The sequence below is a fragment of the Magallana gigas genome, chromosome 8 (assembly GCF_963853765.1).
Source record: "Magallana gigas chromosome 8, xbMagGiga1.1, whole genome shotgun sequence".
NCBI lineage: Eukaryota > Metazoa > Mollusca > Bivalvia > Ostreida > Ostreidae > Magallana > Magallana gigas.
Window position 1 is genome coordinate 29,056,341 of NC_088860.1, and position 15,793 is coordinate 29,072,133.

At 32.3% G+C, this 15,793-nt stretch overlaps 1 protein-coding gene across 2 annotated transcripts in view; it reads left to right on the forward strand.

The window, feature by feature from the left end:
* Positions 1-15,793, forward strand: part of LOC105327689 (dynactin subunit 1) — a 276,187-nt gene that overhangs the window by 72,522 nt on the left and 187,872 nt on the right. For both annotated transcript variants that reach the window (XM_034473808.2, XM_034473809.2), the window contains exon 7: positions 9,067-9,138. In XM_034473808.2, the coding sequence (XP_034329699.1) occupies positions 9,067-9,138 (72 nt within the window). The remainder of the gene's footprint in view (positions 1-9,066; positions 9,139-15,793) is intronic.

Sequence of the window (15,793 nt, forward strand, 5' to 3'; positions counted from 1 at the left end):
CTTGAAGACACCCTGACATTCTAGAACTATTTTATCTTATGCATATGTAGTGTTTAAAGGGACTTGGACACGATTTGACTTAAAATTTTCAAATTTTATTTTCCCATTTTCAATGTTTATACTGATAAATATAGAAGTTTACGATGCTATGTCAAAATTTGAAAGCCAAATATCAAGTTATAAGCAAGATACAGAGATTATAATTCTTTGTTTTGTAAACAAAGCTCGAAAATGTCATTTTTTACAAATGTGTTGTATTGGTGTAAGTTTCAATCAAATGTATCTTTCTTTTGTTGAAAATAGTATTTATGAAGATATTGAATTAGTTTAAATTGTTTTTTGCATGTCATTATGTCTAGGAAATGGTAATTCTCTACATTTCATTTTTGTAAACAACTATAAGACTCAAGCTTTGTTAACATAACAACCAATTCTTACCTCTGTATCTCGCTTGTAACTTGACTTTAACATTCAATATTTTGGTCAGTCATTTAAAGTGCACCAGTTAACCATTTTATACGTAAAAAATAAAAATAGAATTTTTGATCTCAAATCGTGTTCAAGTCCCTTTAACCCATGTGGGTAATTTTAGCCTAATGATGACCCTGCTTTGTTTAGGAGACTTTAGGCTGTTTAAAATTATTTCTACGTCTAACATAACATGAAAATTTAAAACCTACGAGGGAGGGAGGAAAAAAATAAACAAAAATTTCAAACAAGTGTGTATTTATTGAAAGTCACCCATTCAGTTTTCAATACACCAACACTGTCATATGATACATATGGTAGGATTCAGTCTACGTTAATTTGCATTTTCTAAACAAATACTTTTGTTTGATTTATGTTTATATCCTTTCTCTGGGTACATCAGTTTTATAAGTTTTCAAGATAGAAAGTTGTTCTTTTGCAGATCAATTGTACATATATCAGAGGTTAGCATATTGCTAGGATTTTTGATTTCTGATAATTTATGAAAGATTAAGTGTAGGAAATAAGTATAAGATTTGGATATTTTGTTATTCTTTTTATGTTTTTCTACCGAGGGGCCATATGGCACAGTATCCTTTGAACACCCATATTAAGCCATTTTTGCTCAGGTGAGCGATGTGGCCCCATGGGCCTCTTGTTATGAAAAAACGTCATTAAACGTCATTTTTAACCGGGTTTTTAATCCGGTTAATAAAATGGCGGGCGGGTGGGCGGGCGGGCGGCTGCCAAAAGGGTACCCTCATTGTACGGGTAACTCCTCCTACAGTTTTCAAGATAGGAAGTTGTTGTTTTGCAGATCAATTGTACATATATCAGAGGTGTGCATATTGCTAGGATTTTGATTTCCGATAATTAATCGAAAAAATACCAGCTTTTGAACTTAGTCATTTTTTGGCAAAATATTGCATATAGGGAACCCTCATTGTACGGATAACTCCTCCTACAGTTCTCAGGATAGGAAGTTGTTCTTTTGCAGATCAATTGTACATATATCAGAGGTGTGCATAATTTATAAAAAAAATACTAGCTTTTGAACTTAGTCATTTTTTGGCAAAATGTTGCATATACATGTAGGGTACTCCATTTCACTGGATAAGGGTTGACATGGATTATGGATACAGTTTACATAAAAGAAAACCCGGTTTGCTGTCACATTGACAGCTTTTCACTTGTTTCACCAATAATTTGACTCCTAGGACTACCAGAGATTTTTTGAAATCTTAAAAATTGTTACAAAACACCATGACACTCCCAATCAAACTCCAAGAGTTCAGATTGCTGATTTATAAGATGTAAGAGCAGTTTGAGAAAGTAAAACGTGACAGACGGACGGACAGATGGAACAAGGGTAACATCAATACCTGAACTTTCTTTAGAAAATGTGGGTATAATTAAAAGTATTTAATAAGGAGATCATAGTAGAAAGCATATAGCTGCAATAATGTAGCCCTCTCCCAATATTTTTTTTTTTGGAAAGGGCTACAACTCCATAAGATCTCCGTATTGGTGCAGGTGCGTGAATCCGCAATGATTTTGTCTCAACTTACAAGTATCGTGTATAGTAGACACTCGTGTATAATATGCAAACCCCCCCCCCCCAAGTTGATAAAAAAAATGGTGAAAAAACAGCAGGTCCTATGTATGATACGCACCCAAAAAATGGCAAAATCAATGGCCGCCATTTCCCCAAAAACTATAATTTTATGATCTATGCGCAATTTCTTTAATTTTGTGATCGGAACATAGCACAGAAGATGAAAATTGACGGACGTCATTTTTCCAAATAACTATCGATGTTTAATGATAATTTTATAACCCAAACCGATTACTGTAATTTCGTGATCCGAACATGGCCCAAGCGATATTAGAGTCAAAGTTCTTACTATTTTAGTTAAAAGGACGGCATGATTTACATGGGCGATATCAAACATCATTTGACACTTCGTAAAGAGTTTCTTATAAAACAGCAGAGAAGTTGAAGATCATCATACGTAGAGAAGAACGGCAACCGAGCTTAGTGCTTAATAGTAATAATGTTTGCAGACTTAAACCAAAACAACATCAAAAATAATGATTTAATTGATAAATTATAGTCAAATTCTTTGACTATGGTTAAAGAAACATATGTATGTATAATTGTGAAGAAATATATGTTTGTCGCATATCGTCATTATCAAGTCGTACAAAGGATCGATGTATTTTTAGAAGTGTCTATGTAAAGCAATAACATTTAACTGCATATCTGGACATGAAATAATCAAGTTTAATAAAATCAGAATAATTGCTAATCTTCATGCACTTGAAAACACCTTGTGAAGTCCGACACAAGACAGGTGCATTCTCCTGACACTGGAAATTGTTAAACAAACATTGACCACGTGCCGAGTCAACAGGTGGCTGCTTACATATGGCAAATACACTGGCGATATTTAAACTTGATTGATACAAGAAATAGTGTTGAGAGAGGATGAATATTTCAATATGTGGAAATTAAACTAAGAATAAGGAATTTCTGATGCAGTAAATTTAGTAAACACTCAAACAACTTGCATCACACGCTATATTGGCAGTCACTATTCCTATGGTATCAAAAATCACGGCTTTAAAAAAAGGGGTAAAATTTTAGTCCTATGTACAACAACACATCCCCCACTTTTGATCAAATTTTGGCTGAAAAAAAAGTGTGTATTATACTCGCGACATTATGGTATATAAATGACAATATCATTTGCATTTCTTACCTGAACTCAAACATTGTAGATGTGTATGGCATAAATTAATCCAAAAATATCAAGTACAGTCCATATATCTGTTATTTTTCGTGTATGTCAACAACGCAAGTTGAATTTGTCCTGTAATTCCGCAAGTGATTTCTGGGTAGTATAAAAAACCCATTTCTTGATATTTTGATACCAAACCTCTATTTTAAGACCCTTTGGTAATGTTCTTTGTGTCAGCAAAGACTAATTAACATGTACGCAGTTCTCTTTTGTTATTAATTATCTCAAGTTTTAATTGCATCACTTTTAAACTCAGTTATTAACAATTTATATGCTCATAATATAAATCATATCAATTTCCTAAAATGCACATAATATAACAGGCCATAGTTAATACGAATATTAAAAAATTACCTTACTGTCTGATTTCTTCAGAAATATCTGCTGTAAATGTCTTCAGCAATGAGTTCTAATTCTTAATGACTGGGTATTTAAATCACAGGGAGAAATGGTCACTATATATAATAATAGCCAATGGATTCACTGAGTTATCCATGCATGGATAAGTTGTAATTGTATAGTATGGTATGCAGGTGTGGATCTATTCTGGTGAAAATTAATTAAGCTTTGATTTAAGCCCCCTCCCCTTCCCCCCAACACACACACACATTGCTTGACCCTATTTAATTTGTATGAAAAAGTCACTAAATTTTACATGTATGATTTATAAATATATAAATTATTTATTTAAAATGATATACCTTGAAAACAACAATGAAAATGAAAGAACGTTTATCTTGAAATTACTATCTCTACCCGTAAATTATTACTTAAAATAATATGCTTTCCCATTCATGTTAAGGTGCATTAAGTAATTATAGATCCCAACCATCTATATTCTTCTTGTTCATGTCAGGTAAATTGTAAATTTTATGACTCTAACCCCAAAGGGGCCCTAGGAGCAGGGCCTATTAAATAGTCAATATTTGACCATTTTTCAAAATCTTCTTCTCGACTGTACATGTACCTCCGCTCCTCTGAAAGAAAATATGAGTTCATACTTATGTATGGTGTAGGGGTTTTTAAATTAGGGCAGGGCTAATTTATAAATGGTCATATTGTGTAAATGTAGAAAATGTTTAAAAACCATCTGATACTGAATAGAAACTGTCTGCATATCAATAAAGAAAATGAAGCCATCTACCAAATTTGTACATTTCAGGCCAAAACAGTCATAGTGTTATTATATAATGTTTAAAAATCTTCTTCTTTACCTCTACTGGCATAATATATAGATAATTAAAAGCCCTCTGCCCAAAGAACAAGGGGCATTAAGACCTAAAATTTGCCCAATGCAATGAAAACATTTCATGGTTATTTTTTAGTAAAGATATTGTGTTCCTAAAATGTAGTGACTATCCATATCGGCAGATCATCAAGATTGTCATAATTTACCATGTCAGATGATATCAATCACTTTCATAATTCGTGTGCTTGGCACTGTTTATTCCTTTGCAAGCTTTAGTAAGAAAAACAGCAACAATCCAATCACTGAGGTTTCATTCTGCAGCATTACTTCATGGGATCTATGTCACCCTTGTATGCATGTTTTCTGAATTCCCATAGCTCTCTTGAAGCTCACCATTTGTCAAAATGCTAAATACTGAATTGAAAAAAAAATCAATTTTTAAAAATATCATGTTCATTTTATATTCTTATACAATGTGTTACTTAGTAATGATGTGAAATGACAATCATTATATACAATACGATAGGATAAACAATATATACATGTACGTTTATTTATTTTAATCATATTTGTGTGTGTGTTTCGGATTCCTCTTGAGGCCGAAAAGCTAGGGCAATAGTAGAGAATGTAAATACATCATGTACTAAATAGGTAATTGGATATTGATTTTGTTACATTTACATGTATGCATGTAAAGAAAATGTTTACCAATTACAGTATGAATGAAAGAAAGAATTTCAATAAACATGTTACAGGATATTAATTGTATAAAAATAATATTACCATGGGTTTTTAGAACATACATGTATTCTATATAAATAACCATTACATACATGTACATTACCCAATTTTTATTAAAGCGATTATCTGAATAATTTAAATGCAATAAAGTATAAAATGTAGATCTATTTTATAACATAAAAAATATCAGATTTCTTATTATAAAATACACAAATAGCAGTTGTGTGCTAGGGTATCATCTACTCAAAACACAAATTAACATAGCCCTGGTTTTAGAGGGCAATTTGATAAATAGCCTGTAAACATGATTTTTTGATTGTTAAATGAATATTCCATGTGTTGTGTAATGTCAACCTACGTAATGCTATTTAATACTCAATTAGGTATAGCTGACATTCAACCAACAGTTGATCAAAAGCAATTTAAAATGTAGCCGTGTTCTTACTTATCTTAATTTTCATTGTAAACGGAAGAGGTTTCATGAACGATATCGATATTTCTTTCCTTTAAAATTTTATTACATTTTCAAACTACTTACTAGAAATAAGACTATAGCCTAATGTATTCCACATGGTGTAGTTAGTGATTACTGTCAATCATGCAAGTTTTTGATCGCTCGGTCAGCTGTCGATCGCGTAAACATGGTTAAGAATGCAGATCAATTACAATACCCCATTTAAATTCATAATGCATAGCTGTATCTTTAAGTCTTATACTATGTTCACACATTCTTACCAGTTAATGAAATGATTTTGCCTTAATATCTATTGCTGTCGTCCGACTTTCACTTTTGTTTACGTCTGCTGTGTATAAAAACCGAAACCGGAACCGAAAAATTCGCACATCGTAAAACAACATAATTTATTTTTTTAACAGTGGCCGCATGCAAACAACAACAAAATATTTTGAGAATAAAATTCTTTCGTTATTTTGATTAATCTGTTAAAATTTTACCGTGTTGTTTGCATGCGGCCATATCTAATTCTTGTTGGGAATGTGACCATTTCATAGGAAATACGCGATATCCGGAAAATTACTCAGATCAAAAAAGGGATAACTCTACTAAAAAAACATCGGTGACAATTTTACGACTATATATTGAAAAATAAACATCCCATCAACAAAAAAATCAAATCATGTCAATGATTGAGCTTGTTTGAAAATTTTAAAAAATATTGGGCAAATAATATATGCTTACTGCTCCTTGTTCTTTGTGTATTTTATGACCCCCAGAGCATGGGTTATTACTGCAGGGTATGACCAAATATTTTAAAATTCTCTTTACATCTATTTACACTGGATTGAAACTGACTGCATATTTCAAAAGATCATAAAGCTGTCTTCTTTTAAAAATGAATTTTTCATTATGCTGTATCTAAGGATGTTTTTTGGGGGTGGGGTTGTAATTATTGTGTTTAAAAATCATGTTCTTTTTTTCTGCTGTTGATTATTCAAATGAAAGAGACAATTTATATATATTCTGAAAAGAGAATGACTGAAGCTGTCTATCAAAGTTAACATATTAATTATGAAAGCCTTTTTCACAATTATATGGATTTCATAGGCCTTGTTAAAAGATTTTTAAATCATATTTTTTAGGGGAAGGGTTGGTTCACATGGGAGAGGGGGAGGGGAGTTCCAATTTTACAAAGGAAAACATTCAAATCATTCACAACAACTCATGTTATTATAGATGGTTTTACTTATATTCAAGCATTTTGACATACTGTGGAATCATTAGATTTCGTGGTGGCTCAATTTTCGTGGAATTCGTGGGTACCTCTCATCCACGAATTAACATCCTCCACGAATTAATAAATTAGGGCAATAAAGTCATATTTCCTCCATAGGTTTAAAAGAATACACGAAATTACAGTTACATGTATTTTTAAACCTGATGCTAAATTTAAAATGTCTTGTAATTTGCCATGACAAAGCTACAGCTGACAAATCATGTTTAATGTTACAGTATATGGAACAAATACATGTACATATAGGAAAGACACTTTAAGTTTCCATTTAAAAAGTCAGTTTATTAATTATAGCTAGAGTAATCAATAAATGATTTTATTTTAGTAATAGAGTACTGTAGTTTTCAAGTTGAAATATTTGATCTTTAATATTGAAAATTTTTCTGACAAGTGAAGTTGAAGTTCGGACAAGTAAATGTTTTGGTCACTTGTCCGAATGGACAAGTAGGAAAAAAAGTTAATGTAGAGCCCTGTTATTTGGTTTAATATTTCATGATAAATGCACAAGTACAAGAACGGTGGGTCCCAGTGACCCCATGGTCTTATGTATTACAATGTTCTTTACAAAAATTTTGATTATTGGGAATCAAAATTTGTACATGACTATTCTACTTTGATTCCCAATAATGGAATTTTTTGTAAAGGACAATACATTTATTAGTGTCTTTCCATAAATGTTTATTTAAAAATAAAACTAGGTGTTATGAATTTTATTTAAACAATAAAATGCTTTCTGCGTTAGCGGGTTATCTAAATTTTTTCGCAATGATCGCTATCTTCATGATCATTAAAGAAAGCCTTTTATTGTTTATATTTAAATCTTTCTTTTAACAAAGTAATAAATTTATTGCAAAAAGTAACTAAGTTAAATAAACTAAATTACTGTTTACATACATTAGAACGTTAGCTTAAAGAAACAGCCAAATGATCGCCTATGAGAATTTGAGCCTTACATCATCATGATTATTTTGTGCAATCAGTGATTTTTCTTGGGTCGCTGTAGGTTTTGACCAGTCGATAGGCTTATAGATTTTAGTCCTGTCAGTTTCTTTAGAGCTATGAATTAATTAACTATAAGTTTCTGAACGAAATAGAGGAAATGATTCTTGGTAGATGTAAATATTCTGAGATAAACATTTGTGGAAGGACAATAGGTATGATTGATATATTCTGCTTAATATTAGGATTATATATAGTTTCTGTTTAAATGAAGCTTCAGAGAGAGAGAGAGAATTATATTCCACAGGCATCGTTACTTCTTTCCTCTAAATGTTGTATACAACTACGCCCCTACCCTCTTTTCCAAATACCTTTGACATAATCACATAAATTAATAGCCTTCTTTAATTTCTTTTCAGTGTTTTTTGAAAATATTTTGAAGAATAATTTTTGCAGTTTTCCAATAACTATGGATTTATCGTCTTTGTTGCCTCGAGATAATAATTCATTATAGATATCTCCATGCCTGTATATGAAAAATAGGAATATGTACATAATGTGTTACATTATTTTGTTGTGATTTGTTGATAAGCGATTTATTTTAATACATGCCATGATTATTAACATGATTTACCATGCCCTATCTTGCTCCTCAGACCTAAAAATTTCCCCTACTGCTTTTTGGAGCATACTCCAAATAGTACTCAGTGGAGAACAAACTCCAAAAATTTTATAACCTCGGATTTTAAAGTCGTCTCAGTGGAGCACATACTCTGAGTACGGAGTACAAGTTTGAGTATGAGTATGAAAAAAGTTTCATAACCTCGTGGCCTGGAATATTGATGAAATCATACTACATCTATTTAGCTTGAACAATATTTAGTTGGCATTAGTTTTTATCACGTTTTCAGCAACAAACAAATTTGGAAATTACTTTTTTCTAATGATTGTTTAATTAGAGAAATCTTAGTCTTAGTTATATAGAATATAATAAGTAATTATCTATTTGCTACTTAAATTAGTATGCAGGAGATTTACTGTATCTCCTTGCCTGTTGAATGTAGTTGTACTTGTCTATTTTATATCTTGTACATATATGCAACAATTAAATATTATTTACATGTAGAAAAATTACTCATGACAAGTAAATTCATTTTGAATAAAACATTTATTTCAGCTGCAAGAATACAAAAGCAGAATGCAGGAAACTCAGAAGGAATTGCAACAACAACTACAAGCCTCCAGAAAGGTACAAATATACGAAGAAAATAGGAAAATTTAAATAGTTAAACATATTATCAAGATGAGTGAAAGTTATGGTAAAATAATTTACCAAATCCTGTAGAGAACATAAGTTTGCATAAAGTTATTGCAAGGAAATTTTCACTCTGTTTTGATTTCGTCCCATTGCCCTCGTTGACAGTGGGCAAAATTAAAACAGGATTATTAATTTAACTCTTATCCTGCTAAATATAATTTACTGGTCTTAACTTCACCAAACTTGCATAGATGGTGCATCTAATGATACTGATACACTTGACAGGCTTGAATGCTGAGTCTTAGCCATAGGTTTGAGATGCTAAATGAGGTTAAGGTTTTTGAAGCTGGTTAAAGTTTTAAGTGCAGTTGGCATCTGATGACTATATCTTAGTTATTACTGGTCATAACTTCACCAAATTTGCATGTATAGTGTGTCTTATGATACTGATGCACTCCACAGGCGTGAATGCAGAATTAAAGCCATAGGTTTTAGATGCTGGTTGAGGTTGAGGTTTTTGGAGCTGGTTAAAGTTTTTGTTGCAGTGCCCTTTGATAGACAAATCTTAGTTATTATTGGTTTAATCTTTATCAAATTTGAAAAGATGATGCATCTTGTGATTCTGATGCACTCCACAGTTGTGAATGCTAAATTAAAACCATAGGACTTAGACGCTGGAGGAAGTTTAGATTTTTGGAATAGGTCACATGATAAATAGATAATTATAATAGACTATTGTAATCCGGTGAATATAATACGCACTTTTTTTCCAGGATTTTTTACCGTGAGAAAGGAGTGCGTATTATACATCCATATATTTTTCTCTAAGTGAAGCACTGGCGTATTACCTATGCTGTACACAGACAGAACCAATACCCCGCTATACATCATTACTTTACTTCATTATCACATATATATTAATATTTAAACCTTAGGAAATCATTGTTATAGCATATGATTAGAGCAAATATATACTTATAGTATGTTACTTAATTAATTGTTTCAAAATTGCCTTTAAAAATTAATCTGAACTGCTTATTCTTTTTCTTCGTGTATGCCGCCATTACAGCTTTTATTAATAGAATGTGGGCTTGGATGGCCACGTGCTATATGTAACCGATCTTTGAAAACAGCTTGCACATCATTTGGCTCATTTTTAACCATTATTGTAATGATGATTTATTGCAAATGATTATGAATATAAATTATCATAACCTATTCCTTTAATTAAAGCCATTTGTTGTGCTCCCCACCGCTAACGCTTGACACCTTGGCTATCTCAGACACTCCACATAGGCTATAAGTGTACCATACACAACACAACTATTTATGCACATGTTTCATTATGTTCCAGACCTCTAATTGATCACTTTGATCGGCATCATTGAAGATTTTAATTAGGTTCGTTATCTCCAAAATTGTATCTGCTTACCTGAGCACCATTTTTCACTTCTCTGGGGATGTGGGAATATATAATGCATGTTAAAAGTAGTTGATTTTATTTATGGTAGAATATTTAATACTAGGTCTATTTAAAACATTGATTATGAAATAAAGATATTGCTGCAATGTATTAGTTACAGTAAATCCGTATCTAAAAATTTATTGTGTTTTTCTTATTTCCAGTAGTGTATTTCCGCAATAAAATTGAGGGTGCCTATTCAAAGTGTAACTGCTTTTTTGATACTCATCATTACCATTTAGTCAATTTTTTTGATGTCTCTAATAACTCCGAACTAGCTTTTTTTCACTACTTTCAGGCCCAAAGTAGGGGATGCGTATTGTACACTACTGCGTATTATATTCAGCGGATTACGGTATTTCAATCTTGCATGGTTGATTTAACTATATAAATGAACCACAGATGTAGCTTCAGATACAGAGCCTAATCTTCATTATTAAGGATGCTAAACCCCCCCCCCCCCATTTCACTCAAACTTGTTTCATAAATTTTTTTGTTTAATGATATAACATGATTCCTGTGATATAGTATTGTATGATATGATACAGTTTTGTACCATAATATTATATTGTGAAAAATTATATGATACAATATGATATTTGAATCAATTTTTAGCTCACCGAGACGAAGTCAGGGGGAGCTTATGTTATACCGTCGGCGTCGGGACCTGGTTAAAGTTTTTGTTGCAGGTCCTGTATCTAAGCTATTACTTGTCCTATCTTCACCAAACTTGCATGGATGATGCATCTGGACCTACTTATGGACTTGAAAGACTTGGATGCTGAATCTGAGTCCTAAATTTCAGATGCTGGAGGAGGTTAAGGTTGTTGGACCAGGTTAAAGTTTTTGTTGCAGGTGCCCTTTGATAGCAATATCTAAGTTACTGCAGGTCCGTACTTCACCAAACTTGCATGGATGGTGTCTTATGATACTGATGCACCAGACAGGCTTGAGTGCTGAATCTGAGCTATAGGTTTCGGATGCTGGAGGAGGTACAAGTTTTTGTTGCAGGTGCCCTTTGATAGCAATATGTAAGTTACTGCTGGTCCGTACTTCACCAAACTTGCATGGATGGTGTGTCTTATGATACTGATGCACCAGGCAGGCTTGGGTGCTGAATCTGAGCTATAGGTTTCGGATGCTGGAGGAGGTTAAGGTTTTTAGAGCTGGTTAATGTTTTTGTTGCAGGTGCCCTCTGATGATTATATCTTAGTTACTGCTGGTCCATACTTCACCAGACTTCCATAGATGGTGTGTCTTATGATACTGATGCACCAGACAGGCTTGAATGCTGAATCTGAGCCATACGTTTCGGATGCTGAAGGAGGTTAAGGTTTTTAGAGCTGGTTAAAGTTTTTGAAACAGGTGCCCTCTGATGATTATATATTAGTTATTACTTGTCCTAACTTCACCAGACTTCCATGGATGGTGCGTCTTATGATACTGATGCACCTGACAGGTTTGAATGCTGAATCTGAGCCATAGGTTTCAGATGCTGGATATGGTTAAGTTTTTTGGAACAGGTCACATGTTTAATAGATAATAGTACTTTTTCAAACTTGCATAGTTGATTAAACTGTAGTATGAATGAATCACAGAGGAAGCTTCAGATGCAGAGCTTGATCTCCAATATCAAGGATGCTAAAAAATATATCTTAGTTATTATAGGTCCTAACTTCACCAAACTTGAATGGATGGTGTGTCTTATGATACAGATGCACCTGACAGGCATGATTGTGGAATCTGAGCCATAGGTTGCAGATGCTGGAGCAGGTTAAGGTTTTAATTTCTAGAGCCCTCTGATGATGATATCTTAGTTATTACTGGTCTGAACTTCACCAAACTTGCATGGAGATGCGTCTTATGTATACTGATGCACCTGACACGCTTGAATGCTGAATCTGAGCCATAGGTTTCGGATGCTGGATGAGGTTTAGTTTTTTTGGAACAGGTCACATGTTTTATAGATGATAGCTTGCATAGTTGATTTAACTATATTATAAATGAAACGCAGAGGTTGCTTCAGATGCAGAGCCTGATCTCCATTATCAAGGATGCTAAAGAAATCTCCTACCTCACTCAAACCTGCTCGATAGATAGATGTGTTTGTTGATAAATGATATAACATGATTCCTATGATATAGTATTGTATGGTATGAAACGATATTGTTTAATATGATACAATATAATATCATGTAATATTATAAAAAGTTATATGATATGAAATGATATTGTATAATTTTTTTTGATATTTTATGTAATGATATTGTATCATGATATCGTTATGTATAGTATTGTATATTATGATACAATATTATATAATATTATATTGTATTATTAATTTATTTTCTAATCACATGATTCTATTACATCAGATATTGCAAAATATAATATTGTATATTGAAACTATATTGTATATTCTATAATATTGTATCATACGATTTTGCATAATATGATATAAGTTTCTGTAATAGAGAATTATATCACATGAAATTGTATAATATGATACTGTTATATTATATAATATTGTATCATACGATATTGTATAATATGATATTGGTTTATAATATGATATTTATCACATCACATGAAATTGTATTGTATGATATTGTAAAATATATTATTGTATCATATGATACCATATGTATAATATAATATTGTATTATATAATATTTTAATTTATCACATAAAATTGTATCATTTGATATGATACAATGTTGTATCAAATTATATTGTATCATATGATACAATATCATATTATGTATCAAAAATGATACAGTATCATACAATATCATACTATATTATGCAATATAATATCATGTTTCAATGTTATGATGTATAATTATGTAATATGATATTGTAATATAATACTTTATTATATTGTTTTAGATATTATGATATTGTATTATTTGATCAAATACAATAATGTATAACACAATACAATGTCATATCATACGTTACAATATCATATCTCCTCATTGTTTATTATGGTATTTTATTGTATTATATGATATTGTAGCATATGATATTTTATTATATATGTTGTATCACATGATATTGTGTCATGATATTGCAAAATAGTATATTGTATCATATGATACAATATTTATGATATGATATTGTATTATTATTTGTATTGTATTGTTATATTATATCATATGGTATATCCTATTACACAGAATTGTATAGGATCATAGGATACAATATCATATTTTATAGTAGTGTATTTATAAACATTGTATCTTACATTACTGTATGGAATAATCGTATGGGTATCAAACATTTTTTAACCTATACAATATATATACAATAATGTGTCAAACCACACTATAGTGTCCATGAATATCCAAGTTCATTATCTATGATTTTCATATAATGTGTTAAGGTGGTTTTATAAAGGTGATGCCTCATAAGTTGATGCCTCGTTTCATTACGCTTTGTAATCTGTGGTTATAACTAAGACTATAACCCGTCTGTTATTCCTCTCTATTTGGATCATTTACATTATCATGTTGCAAGTTATATTTTCTTAAGTTGAATGTTTCTTTTTGGCAGGTGCACAAATTGAATTATTAAATTGAATTAAACTATAAAGAAAAAGCTTGAATAAGGCCACAAAAAATTAATATTTAGATTCTCATCCTGATTTGCAAAAACTATGGGGTGGGTGGACAGATTTTATTTATTGATTTTTAATTTTTAGCTCACCTGAGCTGAAAGCTCAAGTGAGCTATTCTGATCACATTTTGTCTGTCGTCCGTCTGTCTGTCCATCTGTCCATCCGTCTGTCCGTCCGTCTGTCCGTCTGTCTGTAAACTTTTCACATTTTCAACATCTTCTCAAGAACCACTGGGCCAATTTCAACCCAACTTGGCACAACGCATCCTTAGCCTTAGGGGATTCAAAGTTGTGAAAATTAAGGATCACGCCCTTTTGCAAAGGGAGATAATTAGGAATTTATCAAAATTTTCGAGAAATTTTCAAAAATCTTCTTCTCATGAACCATAAGACCAGGAAAGCTGAAACTTGTGTGGAAGCATCCTCAGGTAGTGTAGATACAAAATTGTGAAAATCATGACCCCCGGGGGTAGGATGGGGCCACAATGGGGGGGGGGGGGGTCGAAGTTTAACATAGGAATATATACAGTAAATCTTTAAAAATCTTCTTCTCAGAATCTAATCAGCCAGGAAAGCTGAAACTTGTGTGAAAGCATCCTCAGTTAGTGTAGATTCAAAATTGTGAAAATCATGATCCCCGGGGGTAGGGTGGGGCCACAATGGGGGGTCAAAGTTTTACATAGGAATATACAGAGTAAATCTTTAAAAATCTTCTTCTCATGAACCATATGACAAGGAAATCTGAAATTTGTATGGAAGCATCCTCAGTTAGTGTAGATTTAAAGTTGTGAAAATCATGGCCCCCGGGGGTAGGGTGGGGCCACAATGGGGAGTCAAAGTATTACATAGGAATATATAGAGTAAATCTTTAAAAATATTCTTCTAATGAACCATATGACCAGGAAAACTGAAACTTGTGGGGAAGCATCCTCAGTTAGTGTAGATACAAAATTGTGAAAATCATGACCCCCGGGGATAGGGTGGGGCTACAATGGGGGGGTCGAAGTTTAACATATGAATATATCGAGTAAATCTTTAAAAATCTTCTTCTCAGAAACTAATCAGCCAGGAAAGCTGAAACTTGTGTGAAAGCATCCTCAGTTAGTGTAGATTCAAAATTGTGAAAATCATGATCCCCGGGGGTAGGGTGGGGCCACAATGGGGGGTCGAAGTTTTACATAGGAATATACAGAGTAAATCTTTAAAAATCTTCTTCTCATGAACCATATGACAAGGAAATCTGAAATTTGTATGGAAGCATCCTCAGTTAGTGTAGATTCAAAGTTGTGAAAATCATGGCCCCCGGGGGTAGGGTGGGGCCACAATGGGGGGTCAAAGTTTTACATAGGAATATATAGAGTAAATCTTTAAACATCTTCTTCTCAGAAACTAATCAGCCAGGAAAGCTGAAACTTGTGTGAAAGCATCCTCAGGTAGTGTAGATTAAATATAGTGAAAATCATGATCTCCGGGGGTAGGATGGGGCCACAATGGGGGGTTGAAGTTTTTCATAGGAATATATATAGTAAATCTTTAAAAATCTTCTTCTCAAAAACTAATCAGCCA